Source organism: Rhagoletis pomonella, unplaced genomic scaffold (assembly GCF_013731165.1).
Source record: "Rhagoletis pomonella isolate Grant_MI unplaced genomic scaffold, Rhpom_1.0 Rhpom_scaffold_03871, whole genome shotgun sequence".
Lineage (NCBI taxonomy): Eukaryota > Metazoa > Arthropoda > Insecta > Diptera > Tephritidae > Rhagoletis > Rhagoletis pomonella.
Window position 1 is genome coordinate 194 of NW_023462422.1, and position 18,941 is coordinate 19,134.

The 18,941-nt window shown below is 40.3% G+C and overlaps 1 protein-coding gene across 2 annotated transcripts; it reads right to left on the minus strand.

The window, feature by feature from the left end:
* Positions 1-203: 203 nt before the first annotated feature.
* LOC118754422 lies at positions 204-17,926 on the minus strand. Of its 2 annotated transcripts, XR_004994893.1 has the most exons (12): positions 17,257-17,926; positions 16,347-16,954; positions 14,825-15,317; positions 14,280-14,442; positions 14,041-14,207; positions 13,802-13,977; positions 12,774-12,965; positions 11,747-11,879; positions 5,766-6,177; positions 5,175-5,704; positions 1,659-5,117; positions 204-1,627 (listed from the first exon to the last, which is right to left on the minus strand). XR_004994893.1 is itself a non-coding variant. In XM_036489297.1 (11 exons), the coding sequence occupies exons 2-11, from the start codon at positions 16,755-16,757 to the stop codon at positions 3,799-3,801; spliced, it is 3,996 nt and encodes a 1,331-aa protein (XP_036345190.1). In that variant the 5' UTR covers positions 16,758-16,954; positions 17,257-17,926; the 3' UTR covers positions 204-3,798. The 2 variants fall into 2 exon arrangements, 1 of the variants encoding a protein (XP_036345190.1); XM_036489297.1 differs by having other exon boundaries at positions 204-5,117.
* Between the last annotated feature and the right edge of the window lie 1,015 nt (positions 17,927-18,941).

Below are 18,941 nucleotides of genomic sequence, written 5' to 3' on the forward strand. Positions count from 1 at the left end.
TCGCCATTTGACGAACTCCAAATTTAGTTTGGACCCATGGCCAATTTGCTTAGAATTACACGTTGAATCCTCCTATGCTATACGCGAATAGTAAAAAAAAAAAAAAATTTACCCGCCCTAATACATGTATTTATATTCACTTTGATTTTAAGTAAATTTTCGGTCACGAGCGAGTTTTATTTGCCCAAACACTATCAACACCCTTTTTAGCATCATTCAAATGTTTCGTCCTTAATTTGACCGTTTGCCCTTAATGTGCCCATTTTCCCACCTTAAAGTACTAGCCTCCTTGTTTAATATTTTTGCTTACAATCTTATGTTTCGCACTTTTGTAAGGAGACCATTTTTCAGGGGAAGTGTCGATCTACTTTTGGCTCGCTTAATTTTTATTTTGGCTCAAGAGTTGTTCTTATTCTTGCGCTGCGCTCTTGAAAAACGGAACGAAATTCATAATCGGCCCATCGCGAATTTCACACGAAAAAACATTACCAAAAGTTGTTTTTGGTTTGCATGTTAAATAATGGAAACGATTTATTCACATGGAATCGGCCCTGATTATATCTTTTTCACGGTTTTTTGGTCGCATTTTTCCTACTTTCTCAAGCGTAAAATTTGGGTGTCAATATTTCATAAATAAATACCAGTGAATTCCTGTGTTCAGCTCACTCGTTGAAGTTTATTATATTATTTTTAGTTCACCAGTTTTTTTTTTGCTCACGAATTTCTCTTAAGAAATTAACTTTTTTTTTAAGAAACCGAGAACAAAGTTATGATCGAAACGAAATGTGGTTCCCGTAGTTTTGTTCCCAAGAACGCTTAAAAACTCAAACCGAAATGAGAACAAAAACTTAGGGAGTGTTTTTACAAAAACGAAAGTGAGAACAAAACTTTCGAGAACGTTCCCAACGGGAATTATATAGAGATCGAAATTGGAACAAACGTCTTCGGAACATTCTGGCAAAGAACAAAACGGTAAAAAAGTCGAAGGAACTTTCTATCGAAGAACAATTTGGGAACTAAAGTCTCAAGGACTTTTGATAGTTTCTTCATTAGAATTCTTATTTGTTCCACTCTCCAGGACAGAGAGAGTGAAAGTTAGGGTGGTCTTGCCTCAGATTGTCATTTTCCCTTGTATATACTTTTCTTTTGCTTCCAAAGTGACTACATTTATATGAAATTTTGTTTGCTTGCAAAATCTAATTTTTGTAATTAATAAAATTTTACGTGTTTGGAATGTACAGGGAATGGCAATTTTTTTGGTAAAAAAATTCATCTTTAAATACAAGTGTGCTGACTGAGTGAGTACCACAAATATTTAGAGTGCCAATTTCGGATCTTTAATATGTAATTATATTTTGTTTTATGAAAGCTATGCATAAAAAATGTTCTTAATTTTTTGAGTACACTTTTTTCATTTTATGCTCAATAAATTTTACGATTAAAATACTCGAGCGAATTTCATGAAAATACTTTACCTCTCATTCCAGCAATAACCGATATTTCAAGCTTACTTAAGCTACCTGTTTTTAAACAAACATTGGTACAGTCGTACAGCGATAACTTGCACTTTCTCTACATAAAAAAAAAAAATAAATCGGAGCTTACGTTCGCTTTAGGTTTTTTTTCGCTGCTTAAGCTCAACTTCTGTTGGCGCGCACCTTTGTTGCACCACAACAACGTTCAAGCCAGCGAGTGTCTACTGTACCAACAGTAAATTTTTTGTATAACGATAATTCATACATATGTACATATGTATATGTAGATACACTTATGAAATAACATCAGCCTTAAATTTATGCACCCATGCAATTCTTCTTGTAAGTATACAAAGACGAAGAAGAAACTTTAAAATCCTTAATTTCACAATTTCTAAATTCAAATGCAAACAAGTTTCAAAGAATACATACATATGGAATTACGAGAGTATTACGTTAATTTTTTTTTTTTGGTTGGATGGGTTATATGTAGCAATATTTTGGTTTTCTTAATTCCGTAATAAATACACATATTTTGGTTCAAGACTTTTTGTTGATTGAGTACTTAATTTTTTTTTTTTTCAAAATTTCTTGTTAAGGCATCAATTACATACATTTTTCAAGTCGATTTAATTTTCTTCTTACTGGTTAGTCTGCATACGTTCATTCGATTTTTTATTTTTTTTTTTTTTTTACTATTTACTATATGCTCTGAATTACGGTTTTCGCAAAAACTTGTAAGCCTTAGTTTATTACTTAAAAGCAAAACGATTTTAAATACTTGGGTTAGTATGCAGGAATTGTATTTATGTATAAATTCTGAGCTTTTATTGCGTGCGGTACATACATATGTTTGGCAAAGGTAATGAAGTGGTTATGGAGAAGTTGGCATATTTGGAGTAATGAGCCGTTGAAAATCGTTTGACGCATACGGGTGTATATATTTATGATTTAACTATTGATTTTAACGATTTTGTGACTTCGTGAGCTTCTTGTTTAAGTTGTTATTATGATATAAGCTTTTAACCGCTTTCGAGCCATATTCAGCGTACTTCATTGCACTTATTTGCTATTCAGCACCATTAATATCTGCCTAAGATAGTCGCTTTTCACTTTTACTGTCTTATTTTTGCTTGATTTTAATTTAAAAATGTCATTAGTCTCATTCAGCGCAATTAAGCGTAAACCTAGAAACGAATTTTTTTACGCTGTCTTTCATAGTCACATACAAAGTAGCTTTTTTTTGCAATTCAGCTCATTTAGCTGCTATTCAGCGCCTTATACTAATGAGTGTAATGTTGGATTTGGCTGCACGTTCGCACACTAAGCCCGAATAAGCTCTAGCAATGCCCATATAGACTTGCAATTCTATAACAGTTCATAGTTTGCTTATCGATTACTCTATCGTGCGCATAATACAATTCAGCTCGCTTATATTTGAATTTTAGTTGTAAGCACATTCATATTTGCATGGTATTTATTTGTTTAGCAATATTCAGCGCATTTAACAGCAATTCAGCACATTATTTATGCACTTTTTACATGTACGAATATATTCCCTAAATATTTGCATGCACATTAAGGTCGATGAAGCCTGTTAGAGTGATTACATGTAACTAAATGCTGACTCGAATTTTTATGATTAAGGATTTACTAAAAAGAGAGTGATTACCAGATACTCTTGGCTGTGCTGACAAGGTATATACTTATGATTTGTAAGACTTGAAATGGAAAAGTGATTATCAGACAAATATATGTATATATCTGTACTCATATTTATATAATACGCATTATATATTTTATACGCTAAGGCTATTTGTATACTACGTCGGATTGAAGCGTAGCCTAGACCGAAATACTTGTTAAGTTCGCTAAGTTTTTGGGTACATCCTCTTGGGGCTGCACGCTGTGATTTTTTATGTAAAAAGTGGAAACCGAAAATTTTACAATAGTTGCCATGGAAACGACAGAGCGTCACTTTATAATACTCAATTGTGAAGAGATAAGTCCTGCTGTCCTCTACAGTCCTCTTCTTGACCTCCCATCAGCGCTCTACCTTATTCAATTTTCCATTTATGATTTTCGCAGCTATGGCCACGCTTTCGCCCGCTTACAGCCTATATTCGTAATGTGCTGAACGCGAGCGACGTGCGCCCGAGTACCACCTATAAGGGAGCTGTTGCATTGAGTTTTGCACCGGCGCGGAGAGTTGCTGCTGCTGCTGCTGCTGCGGCGAATTCAACGACAATGAACTGCTGACCAACGCGCCGGGGCTGCGCGCCAATTGCAGCGCAGTGGTTGGAAAGCGTGTCGCGCTGCCCTGCTAGGAGGATGGTGGCGTGGTTGCTGACATGTCGCTGGTGTGGCGCCTCGATATGCGCCGGTTAAACAGCGATATTGTCGATTGGTTGATGTAGCCGCTAGTGCTGCCGCCAACGCTGCCATTGTTGCTGTTACTGGTGTTGATACTGCCATTGCCGCTGCTGGCGTCCAGAAACGCTTCTGGACTGAACCGCACGCGACTGTGCTGCGACGAAATGGAACCCTCTTTAGCACTCAGATACGAGCTGTCATCGCTGGTGAGCGAGTCGGGTGGTGTCGGATTGGTGGGCGTGCCCTGTTGTGAAGAGACGCTGCCCGTACGTTTGGTTACGCTACCACCGCCGTTTCCGCCACTTATCACCGAAAGACCATTGCCCGCGTTAGCGCCCACATCGGCTGCACTCATTGTCGTCCCGGCCGTGCTGGTGCCATTTGGCGTCTTGTAACTATTGTATTTTTTAAGCGATGAGCGCAGTTTGCTAGCACCGCTTCCGTTGAAGCCGAGTGCCGTTGTTGTTGTCTGCTCGAAAGGAAGAGAAGCTGGGCGCTCTTGCGCGCTCATTGGTTTCATATGAATCGGACTAAGCGGCGTCGACTGCGTGTGCGTATAGAGGCTATGTTGCGGGGTGCTGAAAAGCGGGTGGTGCTGCTGTTCGCGCTCCCGTTGCAGCTGTTGCTGCTGCGCTAACGTGTTGTGGAACTTGGGTCTATGCAGGGGACTGCCGATGTATGCGGGCACATTCTCATAGTCGCGTATGCGATTCAATCCGCCGCCGGTCTCGCAACCCATGCTGCCGCTGGAGCCGCGCTTTAAACGCTGCGTCATTTTGGGCGAACTCTTATAGAGCTCGTGCTTGCTAGGCGGCGGTACCACGCCAACCGGAGCGGGAGGCGGTGGCGCCAGTTCGCGATAGTGCGTATAGTCCGGAGCACTGCCTACGATAGCCCCACCGGCGCCCACATTGATGTTTAGCTGCAGATTAAGGTTGCTGTAGTCGTACAAATCGGCGTTTGCATGCAGCTCGTCCTGATCGAAAGAGAAGCCTTGGTTGATGTTGGAGCTATTCGAAATGGTCGAGGGTGTGCGACGATGGCCAGCGGCGCTGACGCCCATCTGAGGCACTCGCGGAGGCGGAGTGCGCGTTTGGTAGTGCTGCTGTTGATGTTTTGGCGTGACTTGCTGCTGCTGTTGTGAATCGTAATTGTAGTCGTAGTAGTTAGGCAGACGGTGATTGTAGTCGTAGGAGTAGTCGGGATAAGATTTGCAGTCGCGCTGGTAGGCCAGCTGTACCTCTGGCCGGTACGGAAAATAGTTGGATCCTGAATGGGAAGAAGTTATGAATCTAATGCGAATCATTCGTGTGCATGTAGACTTACCGAAGTAGCCTGCGCGGTGTACACCTGCGCCGTAAGCGCCGCCGTCATTGGAGAAGCTCGGTCCATGGCGCAAGTAGTCTGCGCGCGTATATTGCGTGGCGGGCGGCGCCATTCCACCGCCAATGTGAAAGGCGTCATCAAAGTGCCGCGTCGGAGGCGTGTCATCGTGCATCGAATACTCGAGTTGCTCCGTAAACGAAGAAGTGCTGATCTTGCGACGTGGTGAAGGCGTCGGTGGCTGTGTGTGGCTACCCAGCGACGATGACAGCAGCGCCGAGGTGTTGTTGGTAAAGTTCGATCCCAAGCCGCTGGTAGTGGAGCCGGTCAGCGGCAGTTGCTGGTGCTGCTGTGTTTGCTTCTGTTGTTGTTGTTGCTGCGCCAGCTTACTTCCGGCATCGGCCAAGGGCAGCGGGTGCTTTTGGAAGTAATAGTTTGGCGCGGCATGCATTTTGGGGGAGCCGCGCGGACTCTGATGCAAGGGGGCGCGCTGTTCCTCTAAGCGCGCGAAAGTGGCGGCGTTCAGTGTGGCACTGTTATTGAAAATAAACAAAATACAAGAATGTGTCATTAGATAGTGAAGTTGCCACTCACCGTTGGTGCTTATTGCCAGTGCCGTGGTAAGTGTTGGCCGCAAAGCGACTACGCTCATCCAAAACGCTCGGAAACTCCATTTCCATAGGCGCCTTCAGAGCGGGCACATCGCTCAGCAGTGACGGATGCACCGGTGATACGTTCGAGATGCGCACATCGTAGCCAGCCGCGACGCCAGCCAACAGCGCGGCCATATTGTAGAGCAGCACCTCGATGACGGAGAGCTTTGGCTTGCGCACTGCGTCGCCTGCATACAGCGTCGGCATGGGAATGTTGGAAGTAAAGCGGCTGAGCAGGTAGGGGTTTGGCGACATAATGGGCAGCGGCGCGTCCATGATGGTGCTGCTTGCACCTACGGTGGCGGCAGTGGGCAGCGCATGCAATGGCGAGCACCAGTCTTTGGAATTGTAGCCTGAGCGCGTTAAGGAAGGCAGTGAAGTGAGAAAAGTGTAAAAGTTGTAATTGTGTGAGAAGAGAAGTGAAAAAGGGGGAGGCGGCAAGGAGACGGTGGCCAGCAGTGGAGCCGAACCGCAGACAAATCAAGTTGTTAGAAATCAAAATGTGAAATTCAAAACCAAAATGAAAACTAGCCAGCACCAAGGAGTAAGGAATAAAACTCAAGGTTAATTGTAAATAAAACTAAAATACAGACTATTTATTGTTTTTTAAAATTTATTTTAGTGGTTTTGTATTATAATTTTTTTTTTAGAAATTTTCGTGGGATTTTCAGTATTTTTTTTTGCTTTATGGTATAAAATGGAATATTTTGCGTAGCTTAAATTTTTGTTATAGAAAATTCTTTAAATATGCTAAAAATTACATTAAAAATATAGCGGTATGTTGCAATAATTATGGTACGCACTGTAGAATAAACAAAGTCAAGTCTAAATAACTTAGGTAAACAAATTGCGGAATTTAACGACAGAAAAAAATTAAAACAAATAAAAATTTTTACAAAAATGATAAAAAAAAAATTCAAAGCTGAATAATCTATGAAATAAAACAGTAGTGGGTTTAAAGAGTCATCGGCCCGTGCGGCGGGGGAGAAGTGGCTTATTTGAAAAAAGAAATCCATATATATATTAACTTTTGGCTCAAGCCCGAGTTGAAATAAAAACACCCAATATAATTACCTTCCTAGTTTAGCAGCCGCAGCCTAATGTTCTTGCTGTTGACTTCAGACTGAAGTGGAATTATTGATAAAATAAAACTCAACCAAATTGTATAGTGTTTTATTTCAACCAGGCCTTCAGCCCAACAAAAGATAATATAATATTCAATTGACGGCTAAATATGGATGTATATAAAATGTTAATTCATACAAAAATCTATTACGAAAAAAAATGTGTTCGATGGGCAGATAAATTTTGAAACCTATTTGAGAAAACGGCACTTTAAACTAAAAACAATAATTAAAAGGTGTATAATTACAAAAAAATTTAACACTAAAACAAAATTTTGTTTTCTGAAAATAGAAGTTCAAAATTAAACAACAAATGAAAAGGAAATGCCATTGAAAATAAACAAAAAAAAGTTTGGAAAAGCCCTTTCGCCGCTTAGCCGAGACTCAGAAATCCAAGACAAAAATATTTTCGCTTCAAACCATTTTTTTATCCGAAATTTAAATAGAAGTCTATAATATATATATTTTTTTAATGTTTAAGAAATAACATTTTATATAAAGTAAAATAATACGCAGTTAACGCCAATCGTTTCGTTTTGGTTATATGTTTCGGTAATAAATAATTTTGGGGCAATAAAAAAAATATCTCTACTAACAGCAGATTTTTTTTTTGCAATTTCGTGATGTTGTCTATAGCGGATTGGCGCTGACAAATAAAAACCAAAACCCAACAATAAAATTAAATTAGAAAAAAAAATGTTTCACCAAAACTGGCCTGTAGCTCAAATACAATTAATAGTTAAATCACATAAAAAAGTTAAAAAAAAAAAATTATTAAACACGTATACATTTTAGGCGCATATAAGAAATTTTGCAATTGAAAAATTGGACATTTTGCACAGCTTTTACATAAAAAACAACAAATTTTCTTTACTTTGTTTCGTTTTGTGATCACAGTTTTTCTAAAAAAGAAAAATACAAAAAAAAAGGAAAAAATAAAAAAAAATACATCGATAAAATTTCTAAAAAATATGCAACAGGTTGCATTCATCAAATAGAAATGTTTGGAAAATATTTTTTTACATACAAAAAATAAAAAAGGAGATAAATAAGCTACATTTTTTTACTTAAAAATTATGCGAAAATTGCAGCGCCAACTGTATTGAATTGTAGAGAAATATATATGTAATCGCGGTATTCCGCACCACAGAGCTGTGTGGCGTGCGTGGCTGAAGGAATACGGTGGGCCCGCTACACATTTTTTCTTTGTATGTTTGTATGCATGCATAATCGAGTACTTTACACGCCTAAAGAACGTGCAAATACACAGCTATTTGCTAACAATGAATGGATTTCTCCGTTTTTCCGAAGCACTCAAAGTCTTATATTTTAAGCTTAGATCCTATTTTTTTTTGTTTGTTTTTGTTATGCTATAGTTTAACTTAATTGAATACAATTGTATTTGCATTGCATATTTCCAATAATTCGCCAACATTTCCGTTGCATTTTTACTTTTATAAAAACCTTTGAAAAGGCGCGGCATCATTCGCCTGGCTATTTAGCGCTCGTTTGTTCAAATTCTCCACGGCGTCGTTGCCGTGGTGAGTATGTTTGTTTGCTTTTTGCGTTTAAAAATAAATGCATAGAAAGGCACATACACCTTACGCTTAGATATGCGCTTATGCGCAAATGGGACTCGGGGGCATCTTTTTCTTGGTGAATAAAATTACACAGTCTCCGCTCAACAGTGTATTTTGTCTGGGTGGCGAAAGATTTATTCAACCTTACGAGGTTTTCACCACAGTGAACTTTTTCAAAAATGCATCGTTTCCATTATTTTGGCTTTCACACTTCAGCACCGGTTCAAAAAGCCCTCTTTTGAATTGATTCCTTTTAAGTTTTAATTATCGCATCCCTTAGGGCTCTCAGTAATTCCTAAACTTCGCTCTACCTTCAACTCACTCAGGCAGTTTCGCCCGCCACACTATACACACTCTAACTGCTCGCAGGACTTCGCCTTCGCCTTCGACTTGCCGCGCGTTTCGTGTACAAACTCCGAATTTGCGTTTTCAAATAATTTGTATTCGCTCTCTGACTTCTTCTTGCGTATTGTAAAGTAATTCAGTATGCTCTGCATTTTGTGCTGGAAGGAGGCCGAAGACGTGCCAGGCTCCTTCGCCGCCTTGCTACTACTGCCGCTCTTCTTCGCCTGCATATTGTGCTTGCGCGCCTTCGCCTCCTGCGCTAACAGCAGACTTTGCTGCATGCGCAACACTTCCGGCGCCGGCTGCACATCCTGCAACTTTAAGCCATGCAACAGTGAGTTCTTAGTTATGCTAGCTTTGGTTGTTGCTGCTACGGTGGTTGGTGTTGTTTCCGGCGTTGCACTGCTGAGGAATTGCTCGGTGTCCGTGTGGAAGTGCGTCACGTCCGCATCGTTGGAGTTGAAGGTCGTTGAGAAGCTGAAGGAATGATTGGCAGCGTTGTTCGTTTGGTCATCATTGGAGGCGCACGAGTTGCTTTGCGAGGCGGACGAGTTCAGCTGGAAGGTGACGGACGATTTGCGCGATGTTTGCGCCGAGTTTGTCGTGTCAATGGAGGAGGATTGATCGGAGCAAATCGAATTGAAATGTTCATCGCCAGAATTCGAGCGGAATGAAGCATTTTGTGAGGCGCCACCGTGAGCCTGTGTGGGCGCATCATCTACCGTTTCGCCGGCGTTCGAAGGCTGCCGGAAGAAGCACTGACGTGGGAATTGCGAGCCAGAAGCATTGCGTTGAAAGCGGTAGGTGGGCTCGCTGTCAATGACCTCCTCAGTGAGCCGCGAAGTCGAGCTGTATTTGGTTAAATCGCCGCTCGATTTGGAGTTGAGGCGCTCAGAGCGCTGGCTGCCAAAGCGACTGCCCGCCGGCACCGTTGTGAACATTTCCTCCAGCGACTTTTGCATTTCATGATAGAAGGCGCGATCGTAGGTTGGGTCGTTCGGCTTGGTGATAAGGTTGGTGGAGCTGGTGCTGTGCAGAGGTTGCGGTGCCAGCTCGTCAAAATCAGACAGCAGCATAACGATCGGCAACATCTTCGTCTGCTGTTGCTGCTGTACGCGTTTTTGTATGCGCTCGATGGCCGACAGTTCGCTGTCGAGTGAAAGCTTCTTGCGGCCCACGGCTGGGCTGTTCCCGAGGCTGCTGAAGCCGCTGATGGCGTGCTCAGATAGAGGTGAGCGGTCGTGGTATGCATACGGCGACATTGGCTGCTGCGACGCTGGCGACACCTTGCGGAATGGAAAGCAGCTGACGGTGGGCGTGGGAGGTTCGGTGTCTGTGTCGCTCTGGTCCGAAGCCGCATAGTCGGGCGCTGGCGGGAACTGGTACTGCCAGAGCGACAGAGGTGGACAGGGATAGTGCGCTGCCACATCTAGACCATCCTCTTGGCTACGAGCCATTGTCGGCGGAGGGTGGGGGCTTGGATGCCGCGTTAAATGCTGCTGTTGCTGATGGTGAAGTTGTTGCGCCTTCAGCTTTTTATTACTACACAAGCTGAGACTCTTCAAACTAAGCGCGCTGCCCGAGTCCTTTCTACTACCGCTATTGTTACTGTTATTGTTATGGTTGTTATTGTTACTATGATTAGCGTTATTCCTACAGCTATGGCTATTATTTTGGATCAGTGTACTAGTACTGGTATTACTACTACTATAGCTATTCGTATGGTTAAAGTTCTGATTGCTGTTGTTGCTTTTATTATGAATGGCCGGGTCAAATATGAAGTTGTTGGTGGCAATATTGCCGCTATTGTTGCTATTGCTGTTACTACTCGAATTACTGTTACTATGATGTTGAGATGGCTGATGAAGCTGATGCGAATGCGGGTTGCTGTTATTTTTGAAATTTATGATTGAAGTGGCATGAGGATGTTCGTTTGAATTATTCAGTAAGGGGAATGTCACCAGCGATGAGTTGCAAGATTTTGAGCAAGGCGATGAGTTCGACTTGTTGTTGTTATTGTTGTTTGCGGACGTTGCCGTCGGTGTAGTTGGTGTTTGCGTCGGTGTTGTATTGCTACTGTTGTTGTTGCGTTTGTAATTCCTTATAAAACAAATACCTGACTCGTTGTAGCCGAGACAAGCATCAGACCCATACGTCGTCGGCGAAGTGGGCGAGCACGGCATCGAACCGAATTTATAGTCGCAGTGATGAGCGTGCGGATGTTTGCGGCGATGATGGTGCGGCGAATGGCGATGATGGTGATGGGGATGCTGGTGGTGTTGCTGATGCTGGTGATTATGATGAACATAGTGGAGTTGGTTGGGTCGCACAGGTTTCTTGTCGAGATTGGGTGCACTCTTGCTAAAGAGGGAACTGGTCGAGGCTGGGCCGGGCCATTCGGTGGCAAGCAGTGCAGGCAGGTGGGGACGCTCGCGCTGGTGCACTGTAGAGGGGCCCCATGTCTTGCCTTTATAGCCGTCTGGCGGCAGTTGCGGCGGTGTAACTAACGGCGTTGTATGTGGAATTCGGAATTAAAAGAAATGAAAAACAAAAGAGAAATAAAAAATTAAAAAATTATGATAAAAAACAAAGGAAAATTAAAAACAACTTAAATACTAATAGCTAAAATAAATGCCAACTAAAATTAACTAAAAAACTAAGAAAGCCGTTATAAAAAATTTTGAAAAGGCAAGGAATTTATAAGACTATGTTTAGGGTCTTTGGGGATTATACGGCATAAATTCGGTGGAAAAATGATATGAAAGTTTGATTATAGCAAAACTTCAAAACTTAAACTGTTTGACTTGGAACACCTTTTGTGTCCCGATTTTATTTTATTTTACCCTAAATTGTTGAAGAAATAGTATACTTACGTGCCACAATGCGTAGCTGGGAAATCGCTGGCGAACCAGGTGGTGTATCAGTCAAGGGTTTGTCGTGTATCGCCGTTACCGTATGCCGAAAGTCAGTTGGTAATGAGATTTGCACTTCGTTCTTTTTGAGAAGCTGCAAGAAAATATTTTCCATTTTAACATTTTTGCGAAGTACACTTCCAAATTTTTTTTAATAAGTTTAAAAGTTTTTTCACTCATCCAAATTTACTAAAAATTTAAAAAAATGTTAACTCTACAGCCCGCGACAAAACGATAGCACCTCAACATTTTCTACAGTTTTGACTATTTATCTTTTGTTTGTTTAATGTTTATTATTTTTAAATAAAAGTAAGGCTCTTTACCTAACAAATACCATATAAATCAAAATTTCAGACTATGTAAAAAAATATGAAAATTCCACAAACTTTTCATCCCAATTCCAAGCATTTTCATTTTAATTTCTAGTATTTTAATTTGGTATGCAGTTTTATAGCTAATTAAGTTCTAGTATAATAAATTGCAAAATTGAAGTTGCTAAAAAATCGTGTTGATTTTTGATAATGTTTTTTTTTTTTTTGCTAACGGTCTAAAGCAATTTCTTCCATACAAAGTAATTTTTTATATGGAAAAAAGTGCATACCACCGTCAGAAAAAAAAATTTTTCGAAAATCAATGCGATTTTCTAGCAACTTCAAACTGTTTATTATACTAGATTTTAATGAGCTATAAAACTGCGTACCAAAAGTTTGATTAGAAATTCTAATTAAAATACTTGGAATTGGATGAAAAAATTGTGACTTTTTTTAAATTTTTTGTGCAGTTTGAAATTTGGACTTATATGGTTTCGTTAGATAAGGAGCTGAAATTAAATAAAAAATGAATGAACCTTAGAAGAGGCAAAAGAAAAGTAGTAAAAACTGGTAAAAATGTTGATGTTCTATCTTTTGTCGCGGGCTATATGTATATTGGAATTTTTCTCTACTGCCTTTTGAGGATAAGAGGTGAACAACTTTCATATTGTGCTTACCTTGAGTTTCACTTTGCTAAATTTGCCACGTCTTCGATTCGGTGTGGGAGTATGCTGTGCGATCTGCAGCTCACGCCCAATTAAAGCCATTTCGCGCAACTTCAAGTGCTCAGCGAAGCGTTTCAGATTCATGGCCTGTTCGTCCTGTTCGCTTTGAACACGGTTCAAGCGTTCCTCTTTGGTGCGCAATTCCTGTGAAAGATAAGAATAGAAAGTCAATGCTAAATGAAGTAGAAAGTAAAATTAAAAAAAAGGAAATAGAAAAAAACTGCACATGCAAGCATTTTTGCTTGACAGGTAAATTTTTACCAGTCATTTGCAGAAAAAGCACAAAAATTAAAAATACGTTAATTGTAAAATGACAGGCACTTTTCAGAAGAATACACAATTTGGTGCATTTCTTTTGACCAAATCGTCGATGCAAAGTGTTTTTCACGTTTTTTTTTTTATGTTCGTGCATATTATTTGCATATTTGTGATCAAATCGTTAGCAATAAAGGCATTAGCAAAATAAACAGAAAATCTCCAACATGCAACGTAAATAAGAAACAGTTACATTTAAGTTATAACACAAAAAAAAGTATGTCTTGCTTCGCTATCGTAATGAAACCCAGCCCAATAGCAATTTTATAGTTTTTATGTTTAGCAAATAGTCGGCAAGAAAATATAATGTCTTGCTTACCTCTTCGATTGCTTGGAAACGCTGTGTGGAACGTAATCAAATGAATCAGAGAATATATTACGATTTGTTCAAATATGCAAACATTTTATAGAAATGTGCGAAGACACAACTAAAAAACGTATAAAGGACAAGAACGTAGCCTCACAAACGTAACTGAAAACTACAAGTTACCGGAAATTACATGAAAATAAACTATGCGCGTCTAAATAGATACGCACCACAACTCTCAATTTTTCCAATTAATACATTACAACAATCAAATTTAATCGGTTATTAAAACCTATACAAATTGTTTTTATAAATACTTCGCTTTCTCTGCTTTTGTTCGCTTTGTGTAGACACTTACCTTTTCTTTTAAGCGCAACTCGTGAAGCACCTCGGCTATCTCTTTCTTCCAGCCATCCTGCATCGTGTTGAACGACTCCTGTGGTGTTAGCGTGAAACCTGAACGTGCAATATCCTCCAGCTTTGTTAGTATATCCCTGAAACCCGGACGCTTGTGCGGATCGTTCTCCCAGGAGCCTAGAAGTGAAGTAGTTTTCAATTCCAAATATTTTCAAATTACAAATTCTGATGTGTACATACTTTTCATGAGTTTTCCCCACGCCTCGGGGCAAGTTTTCGGGATGGGTAGCGTTAGCATATTAACCGCAATTCCAAATACAACTGAATACGAATCGAAACCTTTGTAGGGCGTTTCACCGGTAATGAGTTCCCACAACAGCACACCGTAGCTCCAAACATCCGAGGATCTATAAAAATAATATGTAATGTTGGGGTATAAATAAATATGAATTCCACTGTAGGAGGAATATTCCGCTTACTTGGAGTATATGCTGCTTTTTATCACTTCCGGCGGCATCCAAGCATAAGTGCCCGCCGTTGATATGCGTGTCGTGTTGTAGAGTTCGCGCGCCAAACCGAAGTCGGTGATTTTTAACGTTTTGTTGTGCAAATTGCCTCCGATGATTTCTTCCAAAATTAGCACTACAGAAGTATAAACAAATAAATACATCACATATGCGTACGTTTAACTAACCAAAAAATATGCCGATAAAGAAAAATATTCGGATATTCGATAAATAAACCATATTGCGCAAATAAATCTATAGTAAGATTCCAATAATCTGATTTGCCCAGTATTTCTGTTCCAAACTTCAATTTCGTGGAACTTGCCTTGTGATGACTTCCAGTTATAGATATGAATGTATACATATGTACATGTTTGTCAATGAGTTATAAATCGAACAATCACATTTATTGAACATTAGCAATAAAACCATGCTGATTGCGTTATCAAGAACAAATCAACTATTACATTGGGTTTTATCCCCACCATGCCTCCAATACTCTACTAAACCATACTTACCATTTGAGCTCTTCAAATCGCGGTGTATAATCGAAATGGGCGCCTCGTTGTGCAGATAGTTCATGCCGCGTGCAATTTGTATCGCCCAGTTGACCAGCACGTCTGGCGGTATTTTGCCACGTGCCAAAATGTGATTCAAACTACCGCCACGTGCATACTCCATAACAAGACAGAGATCGGGAGGCTTTAGGCAGACACCTCGCAGCGCCACGATGTTCTCATGCTTGACCACCCAGAATAGTTTGGCTTCTTGTAGCACATTATCGCGGTTGGATTCGACGTCGGGCCCAGCCTGCGGTGCCACTTTTATCGCAACCTCTTCGCCATTGTAGTAACCACGATGCACTTTGGAAAAGCCACCAGCACCGATAACTTCGCTCACTTCCAGTTCGGCATAGTCGATTTCATGCGGTTGTATATCGCCAATGGCAGAGGGCACGTCTGGCATCATGGGATCTTGGTCTGTCACAAAGTTACTCGGAAAAATGCCAACCTGTGTAGAGAAAAGGGGTGTTAAAACTCTAGAAAAAAAATTAAATTATTTCCGACGACGTGAAAAGAAATAATGTAAATTAATTTTTATTTTAAATGAAAAACGCAAACTTCCCAAGCAAAAGATTTAAGTTTAAAACAAATTAGTTTGAAAGTGAGCTGGAGGGCTGAAATTACATTACGGAGGTCTGCTACGTAAAGCCTTAACATATGTCTAAGGGGCGCAGGTGACTTAGAAGACAACCTGTGAGCTAAAATATACTTAGTTTCGCCCTATTTTTTTTTTTTTAAGGAAATTTTGGTATAACCTAATAATAAAAAATAAGTTCTATTAATAAAAAATACAACCACATTTATTTAAACAACAAAAAAAAAAGGTATTTTTGTGTTCAAATTAAAAAAAATCCCGATTCCATATACGCCTCACAGGCATAGACTTGGCTTTTAGGGTTAATTATGGAACGATAGAAATTCGGACATTTGAGATTAAAACAATATCCAATAGATGAATATGTTCTTCAGCCATTTGAAAATAAATTGATTGGTCATTATTTAATAAATCTTTTACAAAAAAACTTTCTTCATTGAATACATTAAAAAATCTCAGTAAAGTAGTATGCCTAAAATAGCCACCACAGATGCCGATAACGGTATTTAATTCAGCAGAGATAACGTTTAGATAAATACTAGTGCTATTGCTCTTATCAATGTTTCGCAGCGAAATAAGCAGTTGGTGGAGGACGACGGAGCAGATTACATTTTTTTCATTGCGATAAAAATTACTTTCAGCACAATAAAGCAATGCAAAGCCACACTAATAAAATACCGAAGAAATGCCCAAACATCGCTTACGAGCAAATAAGATTGTATATGACGTCATAGTATTACTTTACTGCTGCAATATCGCAAAGTTTTTAATTTATCACAACATTATTTATTTAAGGGAAAATTAAGATGCGTACAGAAAATGAAATTATGGGTTTCAACAAATAAATATGCAGAATGGGTTACAGCTCGGACTACCACCTACCTTATCACCAATTTTGCCCGTCCACCAGCCCTCATCGCCCGAAATATTGCTATCCATTGAGAGCACTACCACAATCTGCCCCCGTCGCAACGTCAGCTCATCCTCGCCTTTGGCGTCATAGTCGTATAGCACCGTCCAGAGCGGGCCATCGGGCAATGGTGGCAACTGCGCTGTATCGTGTGTACTGCTGCTGTTGTTATTGCTGCCAGCAGTTTGTTTGTGTTGCTGTTGGTTGATGCCGCTGGCATTTCCATTAGTGGTTTGCGCTTCACCATTGCCATCCGCATGGTTGCGTTGTGTTGCATGCGACGTTTCCGTGTGCTGTTGCTCCTCGTTGATGGCGAGCATTGGATTGGTTTGCGGTGGCGAGTGCGCTATATTATTGGTTAAACAACGTGCGGGCATATACATAAGTGGTTAACAGGTGCTAATCGAAAAAATAACGAAAAACTAACGCAAAAAAAAAAATGCTGCCAAGACGGAAGAGGTTGCCTAATATCCTCCAGCGGCAGTCGATAATATTTGTGTAGTAAGCGTACTGTGCTTCCACCTTTGAGCAGCCATTCGGTTATAGTGCGGTTTAGATACGCAGCGTAAACGTCGTTAAACTATTGTAAAACAAAACAAAGATAAAATGTTTAGAATAAGTTACAAATGGTGGACATGTGTACGTATGTAGTATATACAGAAGGTCAGTGCATTCGAAAGGTCTATGTCATAAGCATAAAGGCCAACATTCAGCCGTTGGGTTGTAAAAAAATTAAACCAAACACAGCACTGCAGTGCGGTGGCACATTGCAGAGTCGCTTCCGACCAGCTACAGTAAGAGACCGACACTTGAGATGTACTCGACCCTAATTGCAACGATGGTGAATACTGCGTCGTTGCAGCCAAGACGATAAAACATTACCTGGTGTCTACGCAATCAGTCTTCTCCCCATTTATTGGTGCTGTTCGAATCACTTAGGTCCGCAGCGGTTCCTAAGCCACACTTTTACTATGTTTTTCTAAAAATTTTAGATTCCGTCTGGCCAGCGGAAACAAAACCTTATTTTTTCACAACTCCACTTTGTGCTTGTTCTTCTTCATCTACTATGTCGTCTTGTTTTACTGCTGTTTCCCTTTCCTTTATACATATGTATGCAGTATATATACAAAATTTATTATTCGTTTGCAAAAAAAATTGTGCGCTCCTGTGAATATATCGCTAAATCTGTTTCCGTATCTCCAGTTACTACTACCAAGGATTAAGATAGTCGCTCCAGCGCTGACCACAGATTCTTATTTTTATCTTTCCCTTGCTTTTTTTTTTATTTTTTGCTTCGTCGTCGTCGTCGTGCAGCAGAGAAATTACATTTTCACTATTTCATGAGCAGCACTTTGGTTTCGTTCGTTTTTTCGCGTCGTTTATTGTTTCAAATTTTATAAAATTAAGTTATTTCTATTTGTTAATACGCATGCGTTGTATTTCCGATTAGTTAAATTAAGAATTTATCGCGTTTTTGTGCAAATTCAAGTAATTTGCAATTCTTCGTACTAAGCTGCTGCTTTTCGGTTCCACTTCCACTTCATACACTGGCCTGTCGTCTTTTGGTGATTCCATTTTGAGCTTTCATTCGCACTTCGCCTTCTGCGTGTTGCCAGCTCGCAGAAAAAAAATAGGGTTGCATGTGATAATTGTATCAAAATAAGTGATTAAGATCTGTATTTCTAGACGCTTTTTCCGCAGGAAGCGAAGTAAGAAATATTAGCGATTAATTAAAATAGTTTGTAGCTTTATTTACCACTTCGCGTAGTGAAAGAAAATAAATTTTTAGTTTCCACTCATCCGAAATTTCGCCTGAGTCAGGTGTTTGTCTTTGCTAACAGCATGACAACTCTGGGACCGTTGCTCGTCTCTGTACTTCCGCCATGCGAACCGCCATTTTGCAGCTGTCAACAAGACAGTTCAACATCAGTCAGCATCCGGTACGCGTACGTGAAAGAATTTCCTTTAATAGGGGCAGGCGTTTTTCCTCATTTGGGGCGTAGCAAGTGGTTAGCTGCTTAAAAGTGATTGTGTTGTGTGTAGTGCTCAGTAGCAAAGTCTCCAAGAGGCAGGCATGTGTGGCCATACGATGCTGATTCGGGTAGTGCTCACACATTGCTCTTGCACAGCATCTCCCGCGACCGTCCCACAATTTCCGTGTACAGGATGTGAGCGGCGTGGAGACATTGCGCGACGCCTGCTCCCACAGCTGAGTTGAGCTGCCAGCTGTGGTCGTCGTCCCTCTGTTGCAGCGTCAGTGTGAAAATTTTGTGTGAAATGAAAATTTGCTCAGTAACGCGCAGGAATTTAACGAAACCGTACACGAAATGCAAAACGATGTCGCGTGTGTGCTACATAGGATCAGCATTCATACAGAAATTTTGGAAAATTTCTGAAATGAAAATTCTGCATTCACTTAAAAATGCGCTCATGTGTTGTGTCAGTGTGTACAAGTGTATGTAAAAAATCAAGTTCAAATCAATGAAAGCAAATGTTCCCTGGAAAAAGTTACCAAAAATGTGTGTGTGTGTGTGCAAATATTTGCGTGAAAAGGTAAACGAGAAAAA